Raw genomic sequence first — 23,194 nt, 5'->3', positions numbered from 1 at the left:
AAATATTTACAGCACTAAAAATTTAAAAATAATTTAATTATTTAAATTTTTCCTCAATAGAATTGCATGTTTTTGATAATGTTTAAAAATGTTGCGCAAAATATTGCAATATGTATTATCTTCGAATAGATTTCGCTATCTTTTTGAGTTTAGGTTTCTATAATAAATAATTCTTGCAAAATTTTCTTGTAATGAAATTATTTTTAATATTTCTGCAAACATTATTTATTAAATATCAGCATCTTTAAAGTAAAAAAAAATCTTTGTAATAAGACAACTATTTAACCTTTTCTTTTTTATCTGTTTTCATTAAATCGGTAACTACATAGTATTACATAGCTGGCGATGCCATATATGCATTTTAAGGTTCCTACAAAATGAAGAAAACCTCGCTGATATAAAAATACAATATTCGAATTTTATGGGTGTATTGAATTTTTATGAGTACTTTCAAGGTAGTACATCCTTTCTCGCGAAAAAAGGAACAGATATAATGTTGGTTACACAACACGCTATTATTAGATATGCCATAAAGTAAACAACCCTTTGCACAATCTCTATAAAGCTAAATATGATGAACAATTTAGAAATTGTAACTTAGTACTCCTTTTAGATAGATCTTCTTGTATTTCTATTATTATTATTATAATGTTTGTATTTTATATTAATCAATTACAAAATTTTTTAATTTAATAATAAAAATATATTAAAGATAAATTTAATTTTAAATTTCTGGCAAAAAAAATTTTCAGAATTTTTTATACGTGTACATTTTAAAATATTTTAAAATTTGTATAAAAATTCTGAAAAAAATTGTATTAGGAATTAGAAGGAATAAACAAAATAGCTAGATAATGTTTATTACATCAAATAGATTCACCTACATCTAAATTCGAGCTTTTTGCATGAGTGTCACAGAGTATATGAGATAAGATAGCTTTGATAAAATACAGTCTGGCAAAAATGTTTTCGCCAGACGATATTATAAAACATGTGCAGTCTTTTGCGAAGGTATCCGACGGTGATATCTTAAGACAAGATGCAGGGAGTAAGTGTTGACGACCTGGAATCTTGGATATGCCCTTTTCTCATCGTATTTATTGTAATTACAACAATCGTGCACATTGCAGATGTCATTTCATGGTGGCGTTACGGAAACTATTTTGTTTAAAGGGTGGCGCATAGATAATGTGCAGGGAATGATCGGTTCTATAATCGGTGTTATCCTTCTAACCGCATTGTACGAAGGGCTGAAATCTTATCGGTAAGTAAATATTTATTAAAAAGTGTAAAATGTACAAGTGGTCAGTTATGTGTGTATTGCAGTGAGTATCTTTTCACGCGCACCACGTTTCTCAGAAAGAACCAGCAGAAGAAATCGAGAAAGTATGTAAGAAACAATACTAATAATTTCTGTAAAACACTTGCAGTTTTATCATTCTGTTTATTATTACAGTGCATTGTTATTCTCTGGGGTGCATTTCTTTCAAACGCTACTGCACGTAATTCAGATAGTGCTCGGTTATTTTCTCATGTTTATTTTTATGACGTACAACTATTGGCTCTGCATCGCTATTGGAACTGGTACAGCGCTTGGATATTGGTTATTTTCATGGGGAAAATCTAATAATGACAATACAGAATGTTGTTAATACATATATTTTTAAAATATTAAATTTTATAAAGTTGATAATTTTTCAATTATATAACATAGATTAATTAAATATTTATTTTATTAAAATAATCAACTTATATATTATATATTAAACATTTGTGTGTGTATAAATTATATATCTGATGATTAGTCGATACACTAATATTATATTTAGTCAAAATAGCATTTTGCATCAAATGTATAATGACACACTTTATCAAAATTAGTTATTTTTAATAATTTATATCTCAATGTAAGTACAAATAAATAGATTAACTTATTTTGATACTTTAATTAATACGTTTCATATTCTCAGAATTGATAAAAAATGTTAAACATTATATCCAATAAATAAACAGAGAATAAAGAATGATCTAATATGTTAAATAGAAAAACATAAAATTTCCTAATTTAATGTATTAAATTTTTCCTTGTTCTTTGTTTCTTTTCCCATTTATTGAGGCCCTTATCTAATCTAATCTTTTTTTTAACGATCATATTTATTTCGTTTATTACTGGTACTGATGTTTCATTTATCAGACAAGCAGACGTAAGTCAATTTGTTGAATACTCGTCGAATAGCAAGAGTTGACACGATGGCGGACAATCGGAGTAGCACAAAAATTTATTGTTCCCAATCCAATGAGCATCAATTTATATCAGTCCGTCATATTATTTTTGGATGGGACAGATTTAATTCTGTATCATGGTTGCTGATATTATTGCTTTTCTGCATTTGGTGCATAACGTTCTTCTGTTCCTACAATCCAGAACCGGAAAAAGGCAATAATGATCATCATCATCACTGAAACAAAGAATGTATATGAAAGCAGATTGTTATTAAGAGAAATGGCAAAAAAATGTAAGTGTTTAGAAATTATGTTGCTATTATTTAATTTAAAAAAACGTATTTGAAATAATTAATAACTATAAATGCATGTCAGATAGATAAGTCTATGGAAATCAGTATTGGCACATTGATTTATCCAAAGTCACTTATCCATCTACTCTTTTTGATCAATTTTTATAAATTGATATGATAAAAATGTTCAATAAACATTTTTTTATATAAATTTGTAATATATGTATGTAATTCACAGAAATATAAGACTAGTTATTAATTTTATCTATTGATTTGTTTAGATAACTCTACAGAAGTAATACGACGGAATCATCGGATTTTTATATCAATTTAATAAAAGATTTAATAAATGTTTAAATTTGAAAACTTGTTGCATTGTATCTTAAATAATAAATAAGTACAAACAAATATAAAAATTATTTATTATAAAATTGATTTTGGCTACTTTATATTAATAATTTGTTTAAAAAATTAACAAACATTAATAAGTTTTAGTTATAATTTTTGCTTTTTTTTATTGTTTGAAAATAATCTGCACTTTGTATTTATTTAAGGTATTTTTTTCTATCTTTAAAGTACAAGAAATTACATTTGGGAATTGCAGGTCCCAAGAGGGATACTACGCCCAACCCATTTGAAGTGTGTACGATCAGACCGAAAATAAATGACCACGTGTTTGATACGGGAAAAAATATATGGTATTAGGATAAAACAATTTATGCGTTCTCAAAATTGTTTTTCAAATGTAAATAATTGTATGCCTGATCTACGTAAACAACAAAATAATAATGTTTTAAACACTTCTTATAATAATTTTTTTAATTAAATATAAATGAAAATATAAACATACAAATTTTTTGTATTATCTAAAGTTACATTACTAAATACATAAAAACATTTTTATTGTTTATAAGAATATTTTTAATATATTAAATAATAAATTTAAATATATTTTATAATACAATTAAATACACACACGAAAACGAGTTTGCTGAAACTGGAAAGAAGAACTTTTTTAAAAGATTTACTAAGATATGATTATATCTAGTTTATCAAATCAGATTTGAAAATTGTCTTTATTTAGCCCCACCTAACAGCTATAGCTAGATCTTATAACCAGATAAAATTATTTATATCAGGATAGATATAATCATATGTAATGTATTTTAAATTGCATTTGTGCACGAGTGAAGATAGAGTTACATTTAAACAGATATAGTAGATTTGACAATTTCAATAAATCTCAGATATGATCAGATCTGAGCAAAGATGATTAAACCTGAGATTCGAAGATCAAATTTAACCTGGAATATACATATATAATGGTTATATATGAACATATGTGCTCATACCTGAGCAGAAATAAAACGTTATATTTGAATATATCTGACCATATATTTAATCTGGTCAAATCTTACTCTTCTTCTCGGGAAATGTTTCAAAAATTCAGTTAAATATAGATTTGAATAAGTTTGTTGAGCCACGAGTAATCATGTACTCGTGAGCTGCAAAAATTTTAATATTCTAGCAACTAATTTGAATTATCCTATACAATTATTTTGATAACTTAAAATTATTTTCAGACTTATATTTCCAGTTAAATTTTTAAAAGCTTTAGCAAAATCGGTTTTTCCAAGTAGATTATTTTTTAAATATGTGTCTTATTTAGCCTTTTTTAATAACATTTACTAACACATTCTAAATTTTCTTCTGCATATACTATACTGATTTAATGTACGTAGCAGATATAGGGCGTCTAGGGATGCACAGAATGTGCGTCACCGCACGATTTATACAAAGCACTGTCATGATTGAATGGCTTAGTACAGACGGAATATAAGTACAAAGTTTCTGAATATATCACGGTTAATCTCCTTTATCGTGCAACACATCCGGTATTTTACAGAAGTAAACAGATAAATAACTGCAAGTTAAAGACACTCGTCGTACTTTTAATGATTGATTCCATTTTTCTTATTATCTTCAAAATTCTGCTGTATTTTGATAACTCAAAACTTACATGCACATTTTTTCATTGTAAAGACATTGCATTGTCTTTTTTCTCTTTGCCGATATTTGCTTCTCTTACAATAGCCTTGGGTGTTTTTTATGCATTAAGCCTTTTAAATCTAATAATCCATACAGATTGCAGCTCAGCGACTCGAAGATTTTCCTTGTTTTGTTTATTTATACTTTTCCCATTTCTGTTTGTGTAGTTTCTTTCTGCCGCCGATCGTTTGCGTTCTTATGTTTCGAATGCGAATAGTGAATGTAAGACTATCATTTGCGTATGATTTTTCAATGATACACATCCATGTTATATAGACAGCCGTTTATCAATAAAATTACCTCCGACTGGAGAATATAAAAGATGTGTTTTGCTCATCAAATTAACATTTTTAACTGAGTACAGGTTTGCATTAATTATGGATTTAAATTCTACCCTATTTTTAAAAAATATCAGTAACGTGTTTTTGATTCATATTTATTTATATGTGAATTTATTATAGGTTTTGTGAACAAGAATAAATATAATTGGTTAGCACAAAGTAATAGGTGTTTGTGCACATGGGGAGAACGACATATTCATGAAGCGATCTAAAAAAGCGAGTAAAATTGTCAATTAAGATAAAAATAAAACATATTAGTAATTTAAATATTTGGAATTTTTCTTGTCTATTTAAATAATTTTTTAGTAAATCAAAGGTTAACATCACTGCAATTATTGGTATACAAAATAATTTTGTCTTTAATACCAAAAAATAAAGCAACATCACATGTTTGGAAATAAGGAAACAAACGAATAATAAAAGTTCACAGTTTTGAATATATTCTTGAATGCATATTTCAATACATTTTCGAATTATGTTCATTTTTGATAAGACACAAAGAAGTGCTTAGTTAAATTGATTATATCTTTTATTTTAATATAGATAAATTTGCTTAATATTGATTGCTTTATATTTCTTATTTATCTCTACACAAAAGAAATGGTTTTACTGAAGTACCTAAAAATTTAATTAGATACAGATCTAAAAATTACTTTGTTGGATTCTTAAGATAATTGTAGAACACTCAAGAATATGATACAATACTGCACAAAATTTTTACATTCTAGCAGTTTGAGCATCTTACATAATTACTTTGAAGATCAAAATTATTTTCAGATCTGTATGTAATTAAATTTATAGGTACTTCATCAATACTATTCTTTCTCTATACATGTATAACATGTTACATATGCAATATTATTTAATAAAAAAATAGAATTTTTTGTGCCCTCTTAATATCCCTTAAGACACAATATTCTATAGTAAAAACTTTGATATAGGTATTAAAGAATTATGAAAAATTTATTTTGTAATTATTATTTTGTTTTATTAGTAAAAAAGTATTTTTAGAGCATTTTAAATTTTCTAGAGAACATATAATACGTCAATATATTTACAAAAAAAAATATTTTTTAATTATGTTGTCTCTGACTCAACGTTCTTATAAATATAAATTAAAATTATAGATTAGATAAATAATCATAGAGAAGAGTCATCGTCGAATATCCAGACGCCGCTGAATTACACGCGTGTGCGGCTGATCGATACTGGCGTCGCTAGCTGGTAAACCGTATATTCCTCCTTTACGCATCAACCCCTCGGACGGATCGCGCCCTTCGGTCCCGATTCGCCCTTTGGTTGAAGCTACCCTTGGTTAATACGGTAGACGGTATAAAATACTTGCATCCTGTTGCTTGAGTAAAAACGTTTTCGTTGTAGTTTGTAATAAATACACAGATGATAATATATTAAAGTAAATTGATAAATATATAATTTTACCTATAGACTTTCTCCAATGCAATATTATCTTACAAAAAAGAATTATACAATGTATATAACTTAATGTTATATGCATTGTACTTATATGTTATATTATTGATTTTTAATATTTTTATTATAAGTATTTAAAATAATCTTGAACTTTTTGTTTTGGAAATAAAAATAAACTTTAAAAATATATATTTGTGTAATATGTTTTACATAATTATTTATATTATATATTATTAGAACAAAATAGATATTTATTCTTATATTTCTTAATAGATTATAGTCAAGAACATAATTTAAAGTTTGTTTAATTGTATACATATAAATTGTAATATTTTAAATTGTAATATTTTAAAATTTAGAATATAAAATTAGAAATTTAGATTTTAAAATCTAAGATTTTAAATTTTGTGTCCACTTCTTTTTGCACGTTAATAGTTTCAAAACTGTGGAAACTTAGATATAATGTGAACATATATCAAATTTAGTGGTAAAATGTTGGAAAGGCAGAAAAAAAGAAAAATTTATTCTCTTTATCTGTAAAGTTTTCGCAGAACAACTCGTTACTCTCTATAAATTTCCGGATAGATCAGCCTATGGATATTAGCAAATGGTAATTGCATTGGTTCCAAGAGATGAGTGTGTATTCGAGCTTCAAGATGGAAAATTTCTGGCTCACGTCCAAATTGGGTTCTCTACGTGTTGCATGTTGTAAAGTAAAATGATACAGGAAGTGCAGGAAGTTATGTATACATGAATATGTAGTCTTCACATGCAAGGCATGTACAAAAATGATATAACTCTAGATGTCACGTACATTAATATCAGAAAAAATGATAAAATTTGTATAACGTTAATTAAACTTTGCTTTAATACGTAATTATAACTTAAATTTAATTGCTAATAACAAAATTATTTATACACAGTTTAAATATCTTACATAAATAAGATATATATATATATATAATATACATATATATATATATATATAATGCGCTTAATAAAAATTTTTTTGTTTAGTTTGTAATAAAAATAACTTCTATGAGAGATAAGAACAAATATATTTTACAAGTGCCATTGTGCCTATGCATTTAATAAAATATGTTAAATAATTTAATAATATTATACATATAATTTTAATTACATAAAATGTATGTACTATTGAAAATTGTATTTATACGAATAAATCGCTGAAATAGTAAGTTTGCGGTTTCTTTGATAGATGGCAATACAGACTTCTTTCTTGTATGTTCTCACGAAATAAAATGTATCCACGTCGGTAAAGCTACGCGATTTTTAAATTGCATTGCGATAATGAAATGCGCATATTTATGGCAGCCTTCGTAGAAGCATGTGACAACCATGAACAATTTTACGTGACTTATTTTATTGCACTGATGGCATTTAAATGCTTAAAAAGGTGAATATTACATACATAGTAATCGAATAAAATAAAAAATAACATTTAATCAAGCACAATAAAATCATAACGGGGTCATCACAAGAAGATAACTTAGTCACAATCAGAAATAACGGCGTGACGTCTTATTTCTCCCTCGTATCTTTTGTTATGTATAAATTTTTCTGTTATAAATAGATGCTAATAAATTCAAAGGAACGTCGAGCCGCGCTGCGTGTCCGGTATGAAAAATTCATTTAAATAGCAATTGCTGATGCGCGAACGCCATTTTATGAAACGTAAAAATAAAATGCGCTACGACCATATACATATATAAATATGGGATGCTGTCAGGCATGCGCGTTAAAAAACACTTATTCCGCAGATACGATCGGGCGTCACATTTTGCGGCAGCTCCGCTGAAATCTGATAAGGAAAGTGCGCAAGTTTAACGAACACCTAAATGTAAACCGTTTCTTCTACAACGTTCACTTTTTACCACGTGTAATATCACGTGATATGTTATCAACATATCTGTAAGATCTAATTATATTACTAAATCGTCGATTTTAATTTGGGTAAATTCACAGTAAATTTATAGAATTTGTAAAAAAAGTTGCGTTGTATATAATTTTATTTATAATTTTGTCGCGTTTGAACGGAATCAAATTTTAAAATAAATCTTTGGTAAAAAAGTACTTTGATACAAGAGATTGCAATCAAAGAATAAAAATCAAAACAAGTTATTTTTCTAACGATATAGCTTATATATAAAGAGCAAGAGGCAAAAAATTTTTTGTATTTTCTTCCACAAATAATTTTACAATTTCACGAATAATTTTTACGAAGATATGGTTTTATTCTTGTACAGTCCAATGTCGTCTCCAATAGATAATTTCCAGCTTGATCGAGAGAAGCTCGACCGAAACCTACCCGGCTCGACGGATCGTTGCGTAGCCTCGCGTCTGGTCGCACGAGCGACCTTGGCCTCCGCCAGCCACCATATAACGCATGACACATAAGGGCGGGTAATGTCGGGCACGCGATCCGATATGTACACGCGGGTGGCAAGAAAATCGCTGCGACACAATCCCACGACGCGCGTTCCGCGTTTACCTCCTTCAAAGCACGCGGGCGAGCACGGCAGGAACCGCAGGAGGATTTATGCTCACCTAGCATGGCCGCCGCATATCGCACCCTACCTCCCCAGCTGTTTGCATTCCTCAACGCTGACGTCTCTCTCGACTGATGACGATTTTCGTCACGGGTGTGCGGCGCGATATCAGGCACGAACTTTCCACGGCGTCCTAGATCACAGCCGCAGAGCCTGCAAGCAAGTCGGCCTGAAATTACGCGGGGGAAATTACGTAGTGCGACGGGCCGCGCGCGTATCAGATCTATGCCCGTCCGTAATTTTCTTCCTGCATTAGTCCTCGCGACGGTTTGTGGCACGGCCGAGAACGCTTTTGCAGCGCGAGAAACGCAAACTTGTTAAACCAAATCGTGACCTCTGCGTCAACTTCGCGCTTTGCGATTTCTTTGCGGCCTGATAGATGATATCAATGGCCGTACAGATTGTAATGCTCGGCTACGCCTTTTAACCATTTTCCAGAAGTCGCGAGCACAAGAAATGTCATAACCACTCCATGAACACGAATTGTAATCTCTCTAATTTTTACTGATGTATAGATACTCTATATGGAAATAATCTCTATCAGATTTTTTACTAAAATTGATATATTTTTTCCAAAGGCATTATTATATTATAAAAGAACTTGTCTTTAATAATTATTGATTGATAACTTCGAGTTTCAACTTAGTTATCTTTTTAAAAAGTGCGAAGATATATCATTCACTTTTTATTACTATCAAGCAATTAAAGATATCTATAATTATTCGCAAAATATTTTATTTAATTTATTCTCTTGTGTACGTAAATTATCTGTAACGTTCGTAAAATATTTATGAATATAATTTCCAAGTATAAATCAGTACAAGGGCATTATAAAGAATAAAAGTTCAAGATACGATTTCTTTGTAACTGAACCGTGTGTTGAAACTTCAAATTTCGTGCCTACGATCTTCGTGGTAGCGTCACAGCGTCACTTCCTATCCGCGTGAGCGAGTTCTGACCCATTTTACAAAGAAAGAAGCCAGGTCGTGCCTCTATCGGCTGTCCATCTGGTTGGCGTGTGACCTTTCGCATCCCTTCGTTAACTTGCCGCGCGCAAATAACGGATAAACGGAGGAATGTTTTCGCTGATAGAGAGAAACATTTGTATACTGTATCCGATATCAAATCACCTTATTCGAAGATTTATAAGCGGCTCGATTTCTTGAGATAGATACAGCTAGACGATAAGGATACTAAGGAGGAAGTCGTGAAGTTTGTATCTTTGAACTTTCGTGTTTGTGTCTACGACATACACTTACCTGCAAAATGTGCTTGTGATGCTAACAGGACTTCTTCAAGTAACGAAACAATTTTAATTTTTATCCAATTATCTTGAAGTAAGCACAAATTAAGATTTAAATTAAAACAGTTTTGATTGATAGAATATATGGTAAATAGATATACAAATTCATACTAATTGTAAAAATTTGAAAAGTAACTTTAAAGATATGTGTTTAATTAATATACAACAAAATTTTACTGTATAATTAGTTAATTATTAGGATGAAATAATTGGAATTAAATAAACATTTTGTTATACATAGCTATATATCGATTTTAATGTTCACTGTCTTTATCTATGTGCCATGCTACTATGATTGATTGACATTATCTCGGCGTCAATTACACAACTAATTGAATTTCCCTGTTCCTAGTGTGAATGTTCTCTTGTATCGCCTTTGGAACAGATTGATAGCTGTTCCGTTCTTCACTATTATTTCAAATTGATATTTTGGTATCCAAGTTTGTACATAAATTTTCGCTCAGCTCGGCATATTGTTGGTTTCCAAAGCATATTGTTGGTATAAATAAAATTAAGAGAGAAATACAATGCTAAAATTATTTCTAAAATTAAAGTCTTTGCTTTTAGTTAATATACATGAATAATATTTGCGAAAAGTAGACCAATTAAATTTAAGAAGAACAAAATGTTAAATCATTATTTTGAGCAGCAATTAAATTAAAAAAAGATAGTATTCAAAGATAATATCTTAATCAATTGTAATGAAATTAAGGAAGGATATCTAGAAATCTAGAGAATAGAATAATTAATTATAGAATAATCGTCAAACAAATACTGCGATAAAATCAGTTCGTTCTTGCGATCGTTAGAAATAATTTTCCTTAATCTGATTTCGTATCTGCGTTGCATAGCGCAGGTGGTAATTTTGCTTAGGTCATATAAATGGAGATTAGGCATAAGTGTAGAAGGGTACGAAAGATCACGAGGTTGTTCGCTATTCACATTGTAATGTCAGCGATGTATGAAGTACAGAGAAGTAAGTAGTAACCTTCGGTATTATTAGTCACCAAATTTATGAAGTAAAGAAAAGAACATTATATATTACACGAAGAGAATACAAAAAGCATAAATTCAGTATTTTATGTGGCACAATTTTTTTTAACTAATTTCCGTTGAGCAACAAAAGTCTACGCTCGTTAGCAATCTACGTCGAAAATTTGTTCTTTGTTAGTAATCGTCAATCTTGAGATCCGTGATAAAGGAATCTTAATATCTGATGTACATGATTATCAATATAACAAGTGTTATATATTGGGATAATCGCGTACAGTACTGAATAAACATTAAATAAACTACAGCCTAATAACGTAAAGTTTTAAGGAACAAAAGCTTCGAAACAATATACATATAGATTACCCGATAATTTAGTGCTTGATGATGATCATAGAAGAATTCATAAATTGATTAAAGCGTAAAAGCAGTATTTAAGTAATATAAGAGCACAAAGTATATCGAAACATATAGAAAAATCTTTTAAATTTATACGTTAGAAAATCTTTTATATTTTTCATGGTTGCATTTCTTAATGTTTTTTGACAAAATTTTTGTAGATAATGTTCAGTAATTTTACATTGTATATTAAATAGTATTATCACACATATACTACATTATATTTACTTTATTTTTATATTTAAAAACATTATCGTTATTTTAATGTTCTTATTAGACTGTAAATCTTAAAAAAAAAAAAAACATTCTTTTCACGCTATTTAAATATAAAAAGTTAAAAATTTGAAAAGACAGAAGATTCAAAACACAACAGATTAAATAGAAAATCTTTATACTTTAATGCAATATGTTTATATTTTAAAGTTATATATTATTAAGCATTTTTTTAATATGTTCAATTAAAACCACTGATAATAAACAAAATTAACAAAAATGTTTTTACGATAAACCGCTTCCATTTATGACGCAGTCTACTTTACCAATTTGGGTGAAAGTTCTACGTCTGGTCGATCGTATAAAGAGTATATACTTAAATAGTGCGCCTTGACCTCTCTTCTCCCGTTTTTATGACGTCACAAAGCCTTAAATATATCAACGACGTCATCGAAAGCACACTTTGAGCGACCGTTGCTCGCTCAGTAGAAATGGTCATAATGAGTACGGCCGATGTGGCTCGCGTGTCGACTATTTGGTCTCCTTATCAAGTCCAGCGGAACCTTAAGTACGCAGTTTTTCTTTTAAATTAATCTCTATTACCGGAAACGGCGGTATTCAAATCACACGTTGCCTACATTCAGTTTCATTTTTCGTTTGCTTTTATCAAGCATAAACAGCTTAATCGTGATCGTGTTACAGCTTACAGCATAATTGCAATCGAAACTAGCTGCCTGACCATTGCAATTCCATTAACGGAGTATGAGCAGAATGACGTTTTCTGTGTTAATTTTTTATTTTTCAAAATTTTTTACATTTTAATTTTTTAAATTTTCTGTATATACATAAACATAGGTGCTATAATATTGTATATAATACTTTGAATGTTCTATTTGGTAATAAGAAACAGTTTGCCAGAAATTTTCGATTTCTGTTACATAAAAAAAATGTTATTTGTGACAAATACAAGTACAATTTATTTTACAAAATATTTGTATCTTTTTTTATGACACAAAATTTCAAAAAAATCTTTTTTTACAAATCTAAAATAACTTACTAGAGAATATAAAAGAGAATGTGATTAAAAAAAGTCCCGTGGACGCGACGTTAGTTGCACCATCTGAAAGAAAGCACAATTTAATCAATTTATTATTCAGGTTGCCCTGAATAGTGAAAAAGGAAGAGGGTAAATGACCATAGAAATAACTTTCATCAATCAAACATTGCTTGGAAGGCGAAGGCTATTTCTGTCGTATTGATTTTTACGCAATAACAAAATTCATGACAGTAATAAATTTATTTCTGAGACTTTGTTCGAAAAATGCCAATGTTCAACAGAACACTTTTCACTCTTTCTAAGAACGAGCATAAGATTCGTTCCAGATGCGCCATGTTGTTGCAAGCACTTCTTATCGATGGTAATCGTAAAAATTACAACACAGCTCTCAAACTGGCGTGCAAATGCGCAACTCGTAATTGCGAGTACATTATTCTGCCACATAAAGGGTTTTATGCGCACTTGGGAAAAGTTCTTGTTAATCTAAATTGCCTTCACGTGGGCGGAAATAAAATGCAGCAAAATTTTTCCATTAACTAAGTCAAGGCTACTTACCTGGTAAAAAAAATGTTGAATATTGTGGATGTTTTTCACAGATACTACCATTTGATTTTATATATCCCCAAATGCATGAACACTTTCCGTTTTTGCAAACGATTCTATTGTGATCGTAGGTTTCGTAACATTCGCCCAAATTCATGCAAGTTTCATCGAGATCTATGAGAGTATATAAATATAAATGTCCTAATAAATAATTTTTATGAAAAAATAATTTAATCATAAATTATTCAGTCTTACATCTCTTCTTTAAACACTTTCCGAATTTGTAATAATCTTCTTTCTTACAGATACACGTTTTATTTTCTACTGGAACCGTTGACGATTCTATTATGTCTGTGGTATCATTTTTGTTATCAGTTATTGCACAAATCGAGCCTGTTGTAACGGCGGAACATTGAATGTCCAATTCACAAGACTCGCCAAACAATGATACTAGAAACATGTATAAAGTATTCAAACGTTAAAGTTACTGTATCGATAATATAGACATAAAATTTTTAACATTTTTTTTATAAAAACGCGCTGAACACAAATGCTTACCCGGTATGCACGAATTAATAGAGACAGACACATAATTCGGTTTACAATTACATTTACTTGAGATACACATAGAATTTTCTGGTGTGCAATCCTGGTTATCCGTGCAATAAGCATCGATACCTAAAATTTAATTAAAGTTTAATGAAATTACTATCATGTCTCATGTGTCACATATATCACGTGTGTTACGTTGTTTTTAATTATTTAATATTAGTTGCACATTATTTTAATTATTTAAGTAATATTTCTTGTAATTTGTTAACCAAAATGACAATATAAACATATAAAGTATACATATTTTAATTATTTAAGTAATATTTCTTGTAATTTGTTAACCAAAATGACAATATAAACATATAAAGTATACATATTATTTTTTCTCAAGAAAAATTGATTAAAGAAAAACAGATTCTTTGTAAGAATTAATAAGATATTACCTGGCAAACATTGCTTGTGTAATTCGTAATAGTTCTTGTCACAGATGCACACTTTTTTCTTACAAACGGAATGTGGTATCGCGCAATCATTGTTATTTTCGCAAGCTCCTCCAAGTTCTAAGATTTAGTGCAAAAATTGTGTCAAACACTACGCTACAACTGAACTTGTAAAAGTAATTAAATAACTGTTAACCTGTTGGTCCTATACAGGCCATTTCGTCGTTGCTTAAACGTGTACCATCAGGACAGCCGCATATACCATTGCATGTTAAATTGCCTTTGAAATCTTTCACGTAACAATCTCGGTCTTGTTTACAAGTCTCGCCGATCCCTGTGTTTCCCCAGCAGAAGAGTTCACTCTTTACATAATGGGAAGCATCCTCATTGCATATACATTTACTGTTATTGCACACAGCATCAGGACCAAAGATATAACACTGTTCGTTCAAGTAGCAATTTCCCCTGTACTCTCTAGTCGCTGAATAAGATAAACATAACAAAACTCAATACAATTTTAATGCGAATCAAAAACTTTTTATATGAAAGAGTGCATTTATTTTACATTGTCACTTACATGACATAAGAAAGAGAATTTATGTGAAAATTATGTGATTTAGCTAAAGCTTATACTTACCATTAAGACATTCGCGATTATCATTCGATGCAACTGTGCCTTTCGTACAACTCCATCTCCCTTCGCGACAAATAGATTTCTCGATGTAGCTGACATCGTTACTTTGACAGGGTTCTCCGAGTTCTGTCGACATAAAGTGCATGAATGTCACGACCTGCGAAATGGTGCCAAGATATGTGTAACGTTATTACCTGGGATACATTCGGTTTCTGTCTCGGATGCGAAATATCCACGATTGCAACGGCATGTTCCAGTAGAACTACATACAGCATTTTTCACTGCTTTGCAGTCCTCATCGGTTACACAAGTACTGCCCACTCGAGCACCTAACGCATAGACACATTCGTCAATTTGTTATTAAGGATTCTGAAAGATTTTATATGTGTAGTTACAATCTTATAACATTATAATACTCTTGTCATGTAATTCATATTACTTTTATCCAAAACTCCTTTGGTTAATATAATATCAGACGAAAAATCAACAGCTTCATCGGATTTGAATTTTGCGCATACGAACTGATTACATGTTGCATTGTCGAAAGTACAGTCGATATCAACTGTGCACTCGTCGCCGACAGCTACGCAAGCAACATTAATTAATATTATATAATATTTCAACATTAAGTAATACCATCATAAATTTATGTATGTTAATCGTGTCGTTATAAGCATGATTTTTACCTTTTCCCTCTCTCCGACAAGTGCGATATTCGCGCTGATAAAAGCCAGAACTACATTTACAAATTCCTACGTCGCAAGTGCTTGCTTCGAAATCGGCGTTCACATAACAATCGATATTTTCTTTGCATTCCTCGAATAAACCTACGTATAAATAATATTATTAAATATTTTTCGTTATTAAAATGACATAAAAAGATGTAGCAGAATAACAAAAATTACTTACCGACATATCGGTTACATCTACCGTGTAGATAGTAATAACCGGGACCACATACACAAACATTTTCCACGCATTTAGCACCGCTGAGAAGATAAGCCGAACACTGCACTGTTTCCTCGCACGTATCATATAATCTTGTTGCAACTGTGAAACGTAACGATAATCTCTTTGTTCAATCAATTATAATAGGTTTTGAGAAACAATGAAATTTTTATGAAATAATATTACCTTTAATGCAGGCTGTCATATCGGCATTAAAAATATATTCAGAAGCACACTGGCACAACTGATTACTGCAGGTACTATTTTTTACCGTACAGTCTTTATCAGAACTGCATTTCCATTCATTAATCCACACTATATCGTTTGTATCGTCGGTTTTTTCTTTCGATAATGTATTAATGTTAAATGTAAACACTAAAACATTTTATTTTTTTGTTGTAAATAGTAATAATAATAAATTTTTATATCTCGTTTAACATAAATTAAGATAAAGATAAAATTATGTCAAATATAAAAGATAATTTATTATAATATTATATATAATTTAATTATGTACAAAGAAATATTTTTTACGTAACTATTTTAACGAATTTTTGTTAATGTATAAAATGACGTATAAAATTTACATTATATTATACTTAAAGGTTTTGTATACTTACCGTTACAGACGAAAAATTGTAAATATAATAAAATGTAGACAACTTGCTGAATTCGTTGCATCTTTAAAACTTGTGAATGTTATTCCCACGTCTTCAATAATGAAGTTTAATCAGACTGGCTTCTTTTATCAAATCTAAGAGCAGTGCCGGCCCTAAATAAAATATAAAACGTACGGATTCAATCTCATAAATTTTATCAAGATTAAGAAGCGATAAATAATTAATACTTTCCTCTGTTTACATATGTGTAGGTATTGTATTTCTAAATATTATTTCTAAGAAATATTTTGTATCTACTTAAAAAAATTTTTTTTTGTAGAGTTTATTATATTTTATTATCTATATATAGTTACTTCTACTATAATTATAAAAAACATTTTTGTCTTTATTTTGTAACATGCATTTTTATGTGAATACATTATATGGTAATAAAAAACATTTAAAAAGTTTTTTTCTGTAAAAATTGTACTGTTTTATTATTTACTTTTACTCATTATAGCCGCATGTAGAGATTTCATACTTGGTTCTTTGGAATATAGAACCAGCACTGTCTCATGATAGCATCTCGAGTGAAACACCTGTTTTGTTATCGTAAAAAATAATCTTTAGAATGATATATGTTATTTGAACTAATGTTCTCAATATATTACAAAACAAAAGTGTATAGAACTTGTATAGACACTCTAATTTGTTTTATTTTATTGTTATACATTTTCAAAGATTTTATATTATGCTATTGTACATCTATAATTTATATTAAATTTATTTTAAATGTATAATTAAATATGTAACAACGAGATAAGTTTCTGTTGACAGTGAAACATAATCATCAGCACTATTGACCTGGAGAGATAAGTGATGACCCGACAAACATCTTCTTCGTATAATGTAGAAAAAAATGTAGAAGAGGACAAGAGGGGTTTTATCACGACCTTCTGTATGCTATTTTACGGATTGAGATTACTTCGTACTACTGCGTTGACTGGATTTAACAGTCTTGCCTCAGAGAGGAATGTTTAGTTTACGATTATTCGTTCATCATGAAGGAACAGTGGAGCGCTATTACCAGTGAGAGTGAGCATATTGTGTTTTTATGTTAAATAAAGTGATACATAAAGTGATGGTCTCAATTGTATATATATATATACACATATCGATCCCTTGAGGTTCAAATAATTGTCATCAATTTGTGAAAATTTAATATCAAACATTTGATAAAGTTGTTAATGTTAATATAAGCAGCAAATATTATAATTTAAAAGAAAAAATTTTATATATTTAATAAACTGATTGTGAATTTTAGACAAATATTTAAAATGTTAATATATAAGTCCTGAATAATAAGTCGGCATAATTAAATGTATATTAATGTATGTTATTAATGTACGTACTTTTTAAATATATGTTATTGTATGTTTAATATGTTAAATGCAATTACTTAATTGTAAAAATGTAGCAACTTCAAACAGTTTATTTTAAAAAGTTTAGTAAAATTGTCAACAAAATTATTGTTAAAGATAACAGTCTGTTTTTTTAAATGTCAATCAGAATTAACAAAGTAATTTTTGTAAGTTTATTAACATACGTATATGTGTAAAACATTTAAATTTGTTTCGTAATTAGGATTTCATAATTTGATTTATAGTGACCGTCACCTTATTTATACAATAATTATTAAAAATTATCAAAAAATTTTTTAAATAACTAAAAATTTTATTATGTACTTATAATGTGTATATGTATATATTGTTTTATAAAAGAGTTATACGTTATACATGGAGAATCATTGCCTATATAAACTTTATTGTACAGTAAATATAATTTAAACTTATTTAATATATTTATTTTACGTTTTTACTCACTTTACGTAAATAGATATGTTTACTAAAAAACATAATTATTTAGTAAATAAAATTTAAATAAACAAAAATTTTAATTTGCACAGATAATAAAGAACTCTCACTTCTGGAAGAAGGATTATATCTGGAGAAACATAAATACATAAACAGCGTCAAGCATAAACCCAACTGTTGCACTCGTTGCATGCCATATCTTAGAGTGATATTTTTATTAGAAATAACGTTATTCTTTGGATGGGGTTGTTACATGATCTTCCAAACTTATCGTTCTCAAGTAACGGAAAATGAAACTATGAGCATCGCTCTTGATTCATCAATGATTGAATCATTGTCCGAAATACAGAAGTCACCTCCAAGTACAGAAATGCCTGCGATATTTGTGAAGCCTAAGGTCATTATAGATAAGATAAATAATCTTTTAGAAGATATAAAATTTACGAAAGAACAAGATTTAATGCAAAACGAGGCATTTGTACCAAATGTAGCCGGTATGATACAAACAAATACGCAAAAATCTACTAGCACGCAAAATAATAACTTTGGAATAAATGCAGATTTTGGTAGGCTTTTGGCGATACTATCATCGGGAAATTTAGAGCATGGAAAAGTTATGGAGAATTCGCTGTCAGAAAATTTTATTCCAGATGAATATGTTGATGAAAACGTTAGTACTGATAACAATGAAAATTCTGTCCGTTACGAAAAGTTTGAAAATATGAATAATTTTATTGAAAACAGTGATTTGGCAACAAAAAGTCGAGAAAATCACGCGTTAAATATGCCCAACAGTTTAAAATTTAATGTCGCAATAATTTCAGATCCTGACAATTTCGTAGATCGTGTAATTAATGTAGATCTGACAAATACCTTGCAAAATTTTAAACAGAAATTTTCTGATTTAATCAAGAACGTGGCACAAAACAATGATGAGAACAGTTTTTTACTTGAAAAGACCGATAAACGAGCAAATGCACGTTTAGAAGATTTTGTCGTATGTCCACCTTATGAGTCTGATGAATCTCCTGATGTGTTAATAAAAGACTTGGCTAAAAGACTTTCCGCTTTTCAGCCTGAATTAGCGCAAGTAAATTCAGAACAAATAGAAAATAGATCAAACGACGATATTGATAATGATAAACAAGATGTAAGTACCAACAATATGGCGATGTCAGAATCCGTGTCCAAAAATCAAGATTATTTTGATGAATCAATGGTTACCCTGCAAAATACGGAAGAACAATATTTGTTAGAGAGGATTGCAAAAATAAAAGAAGATGAGGAATATGAATCAACGGAAAATATTAAGAATCCCTTTTTTATTAAATCATCAGACTCGTTTTTGCAACCAAGAATGCAAGACAGTGCAGAATCTGTGACGTCAAATGCTGAATTTCAATGGTTTAATATACCTCCTCGCTTTGCAGATTTGAAAGAATGGAAAGATATGTCAAGTTTAAAACCACAAGATGTATCAAGTGAGATACACGGTTTATCTTGGGGCACGTATGAGAAGATGGATATTGACGACGTTATTCCAGAAAGTCAATGCGAGATAACAATTGAAATGGGTGTTGTCAAGATAAAATGTCCCGCTATTGAGTTTGATAAAAAACGGAATTTTACTTCTTCCGAAATATTTCCAATTGATATGTCAAAATATAGTAATTTAAAAGATCTTCTTGATAATTATTTATTAGCTCTCAGGTGTGACAAAGATGCAAGTGAGCAATTGGACGTTAACAATGCGTTTAATAAAAATTCTGATAAAGAAATTACAACGTCACGAGACAGCGTACCTAAAATAATTAATGCGATTGAACTACAAGAAAGCACTACAAGTTCGAAAATGTCGAATGACGCGTTACTGGATTCAGATGCATCATTTATAAATCCTTTCAATAACGAGGAAATCAATCATGATTATGCATTTTACGATTCTTTATTTTATGATTCAAACGAAAAAGAAGAAACACAATCCACAACATTATTTTCTTCTACTTCTGAACTCGATTCCAGTACTATCGATTCAAATAAAGAATCAAATTTATTTTTTGATAATTCCAATATCCAACAACAAGAAAAATCAAAAAACAACAAAGAGAAAGATTATGCAGTTTCTGACAATATTGAAACTTCTTTAAAAGATTTTGATTTGGAAAAAAAACCTATTTCTCAACTTAAAAATGAAATATCAAACATCTTGCAATATCTAAAAAATATTAATGATAATAATTACCAGCATGTCGATTGCAATATATTACGTAACATACGTAATGTTATATCCCAACGTCCATGGCTTGACCAATGGGTTATTTATCGATTCTTGGAACATATACGAAATCCACTATCCAGTATGGATGATCATCACTAAAAGAAACGAAGGAATGATCTGACACGGCAATAAGGTATGTATTAATTATTACATTTAAAAAAAAGATTTGTTTTTTCATTTGCTACTTGTCCCATACACATTTGTCAAATTATTTTATAAATTATATTGTTTAATTAGTTCTTCTAATATTTCTTTACTATATTATTGATTACTAATATTATTAATAGTTACATTGTGTACAAAAATATGACATGTGTACAAAAATATTTACTTAACATTTTTGTAGTAAAAATGTAGGCCGGTATTCATAGTCGGGTCTTATACTTGAGATCTTAAGAACTGTCTTAAGATGCCAATCACAAAACCGCATCTTAAGACATTACTTGAGACGATCTTAAAATAAGATTCGACTATGAATACCGGCCATAGTGAATCTATTATAAATAAATGTAAGGTAACTAGACATCTCTTGTATATTTTTTTTTTGTTGTTAATTTATTTAAAATTATATTACATTACAGGCCAGGTATCAAATATGTTAGAAGAAGATGATAATAACGTGGGCTCATTAGAAAATTTAAGAAAAATTATATTTTAAACAAATGGAAACTTGCTCTCTGTATTGACATAGTTCATGAACGATCTTTTACACAATAAGCTTGTTGACTCATCTTGAAGAATAAACTTATGTTGACATTGAAAAATGCTGCAAATTGTATATATCTAGAAAATCTACTTTTGAAAAAAGTAAGAGAAAAACACACATAATTTTGTTTCTCTCTCTGTCTCTTTTTTCTTGTTTTTTGTTAAAATAATGAATACTTTATATAAATGTTAAATATTAAATAAAGAATTTGTTACAATACTATAAGCAATAAATAATTTGTTAAAATGCTGTAAAATTTATTTATACTCGATAGTCACATTATAGGAACTCTCTTATTATTGATATTATAAGAACTTTTATTATAATTAATAAAAACATACAAATATAGTGTTCGTATTTTAATTGTTTCTGTCGCAATGCGCGTTAGTGTACTTTAATATGTAATGTGCTCACGAAATTTGTTCGTAAAATCTGTAAGTATTTGACAAAAACATGCTATGGAATAATTAGTGTGTTATTCATATGCTTGTGCATAGACCTTGAACTTATTTATGCTAATTTTTACAATTTATACGTAGCTGCGTTAATGCGATAACATTCCCATGCGTTGAATGACGATTGCAATTGGTTGTTCAGTGATTATAGAATTGGAAAAGTAGGTCGAGCTCATACATCTTTAAAATAAGTTCTTGACTTATAGTAAAAGTGCAAAATCTTTGGTTTCTGTTTTTATTTTAAAATAAATTGTAATTTAATATTACCTACATTTATTTAAAGAAAAATATTTCTATATGTATATAAATAAAGCGATGAAATTGCCGTTTAATTAATTTAACTCTACCATACTATTAGTTTCTTTTATATTGATAAATTTAATGTACTAGTGCAAATCAGTTATTAAAAGTATATAAAATAAATTTTTCAAATTGCACAGAAGTTAATTGCACACGAAAGAAATTGGCAATTCATCAGCAATTTCAATATTCAAACTCCTCGAAAATAGATTGCTGCAAGTTTTGCAAAATATTCAAAGTTACGTAAATGAAACTTTTAATAAAATATGATTGCTGATCTTATCAGCTTTGTTGTTAAGTTGATATAGCATTGCGCTTCTTTATTAATGCCAGCACTCAGCCAATCATGGGCTTAATCGCGCGCTGACCTTACACCTTACAGTTTCGTGAAACATGCAAGATCGACCACGACAGTTCGATCAGTATTTCGATCGCCGGACGAGCATTCTGGCAAATTGCCTTGTAAATCACGGCACGTCTTGCACGCGTCTTGTTAAATTTACGAATCACACGCGAGCCTTCGTGATCGATGATCAATCAGGAACTTTCTTTGTTGAAACAAAAGACGGCGTTGATAGTTGTAAAATTGGCACGACAATCCGATACGCGCTTCCTGTTGTAAACATCGCAAGGCGAGGCGCGATGCATCTGGCGCGCAAAGCGAACACGTTTTCTACGACTGCCTATAAAATACTGGTAACAAGGTGATAAATTTTGGGTTGCTTTCGTGCATGTACAGTCGGATGCACCTCCTTTGTAACCTGCGGAGTTAACATTTCGAGCTCTATGGAAACTTTCGAGCTCCAACAAAGAAAAGTAGCGTCGCGATGCTTAGCACATGATAACGGAGCCTGATATTTCTTATAAGAATTATTTTAAAAAGTTTTAAAAATAACTTTAAAAATAAATTTTGCATGAAGAATGCTGTTAAATTTTTACATATTGCTTCAGTTTTAATTATTATAATCTATTTATTATTTATTCACTATTTTTCCT

The 23,194-nt window shown here is 29.4% G+C and overlaps 3 protein-coding genes across 6 annotated transcripts; 2 read left to right on the top strand and 1 right to left on the bottom strand.

Annotated features, from left to right (window-relative positions):
• Positions 1–777: 777 nt before the first annotated feature.
• Positions 778–3,249, top strand: LOC105830009 (high affinity copper uptake protein 1). Of its 4 annotated transcripts, none has more exons than XR_004965184.1 (6): positions 781–1,048; positions 1,131–1,264; positions 1,327–1,386; positions 1,457–1,584; positions 2,195–2,516; positions 3,121–3,249. XR_004965184.1 is itself a non-coding variant. In XM_012669120.3 (4 exons), exons 1-4 carry the CDS (start codon positions 1,078–1,080, stop codon positions 1,650–1,652), a joined length of 372 nt encoding a protein of 123 aa, XP_012524574.1. In that variant the 5' UTR covers positions 778–1,077; the 3' UTR covers positions 1,653–1,704. The 4 variants fall into 4 exon arrangements, 2 of the variants coding, with proteins under 2 accessions (XP_012524574.1, XP_012524573.1); XR_001138529.3 differs by lacking the exon at positions 3,121–3,249 and adding an exon at positions 2,798–2,903; XM_012669120.3 differs by lacking the exons at positions 2,195–2,516; positions 3,121–3,249 and having other exon boundaries at positions 778–1,102; positions 1,174–1,264; positions 1,457–1,704.
• A 9,394-nt stretch (positions 3,250–12,643) lies between these two features.
• LOC105830013 (prion-like-(Q/N-rich) domain-bearing protein 25) lies at positions 12,644–16,872 on the bottom strand. The gene is given in 14 exon segments (XM_012669126.3): positions 12,644–12,887; positions 12,889–12,932; positions 13,425–13,586; positions 13,668–13,862; positions 13,971–14,090; positions 14,408–14,524; positions 14,601–14,885; positions 15,042–15,164; positions 15,233–15,367; positions 15,478–15,621; positions 15,725–15,865; positions 15,948–16,088; positions 16,173–16,361; positions 16,607–16,872. Coding segments are annotated over 14 exon segments (1,956 nt in total). The 5' UTR covers positions 16,668–16,872; the 3' UTR covers positions 12,644–12,788.
• A 654-nt stretch (positions 16,873–17,526) lies between these two features.
• Positions 17,527–21,907, top strand: LOC105830012 (reticulocyte-binding protein PFD0110w). The gene is made up of 3 exons (XM_012669124.3): positions 17,527–17,680; positions 18,552–20,870; positions 21,319–21,907. The coding sequence occupies exons 1-2, from the start codon at positions 17,647–17,649 to the stop codon at positions 20,834–20,836; spliced, it is 2,319 nt and encodes a 772-aa protein (XP_012524578.1). The 5' UTR covers positions 17,527–17,646; the 3' UTR covers positions 20,837–20,870; positions 21,319–21,907.
• The last annotated feature ends 1,287 nt before the right edge of the window (positions 21,908–23,194 follow it).

This window comes from Monomorium pharaonis, chromosome 1 (assembly GCF_013373865.1).
Source record: "Monomorium pharaonis isolate MP-MQ-018 chromosome 1, ASM1337386v2, whole genome shotgun sequence".
In the NCBI taxonomy this organism is placed as follows: domain Eukaryota; kingdom Metazoa; phylum Arthropoda; class Insecta; order Hymenoptera; family Formicidae; genus Monomorium; species Monomorium pharaonis.
Note: the sequence above shows the minus strand (reverse complement) of the source record. Positions and strands in the feature narration are given on the sequence as shown.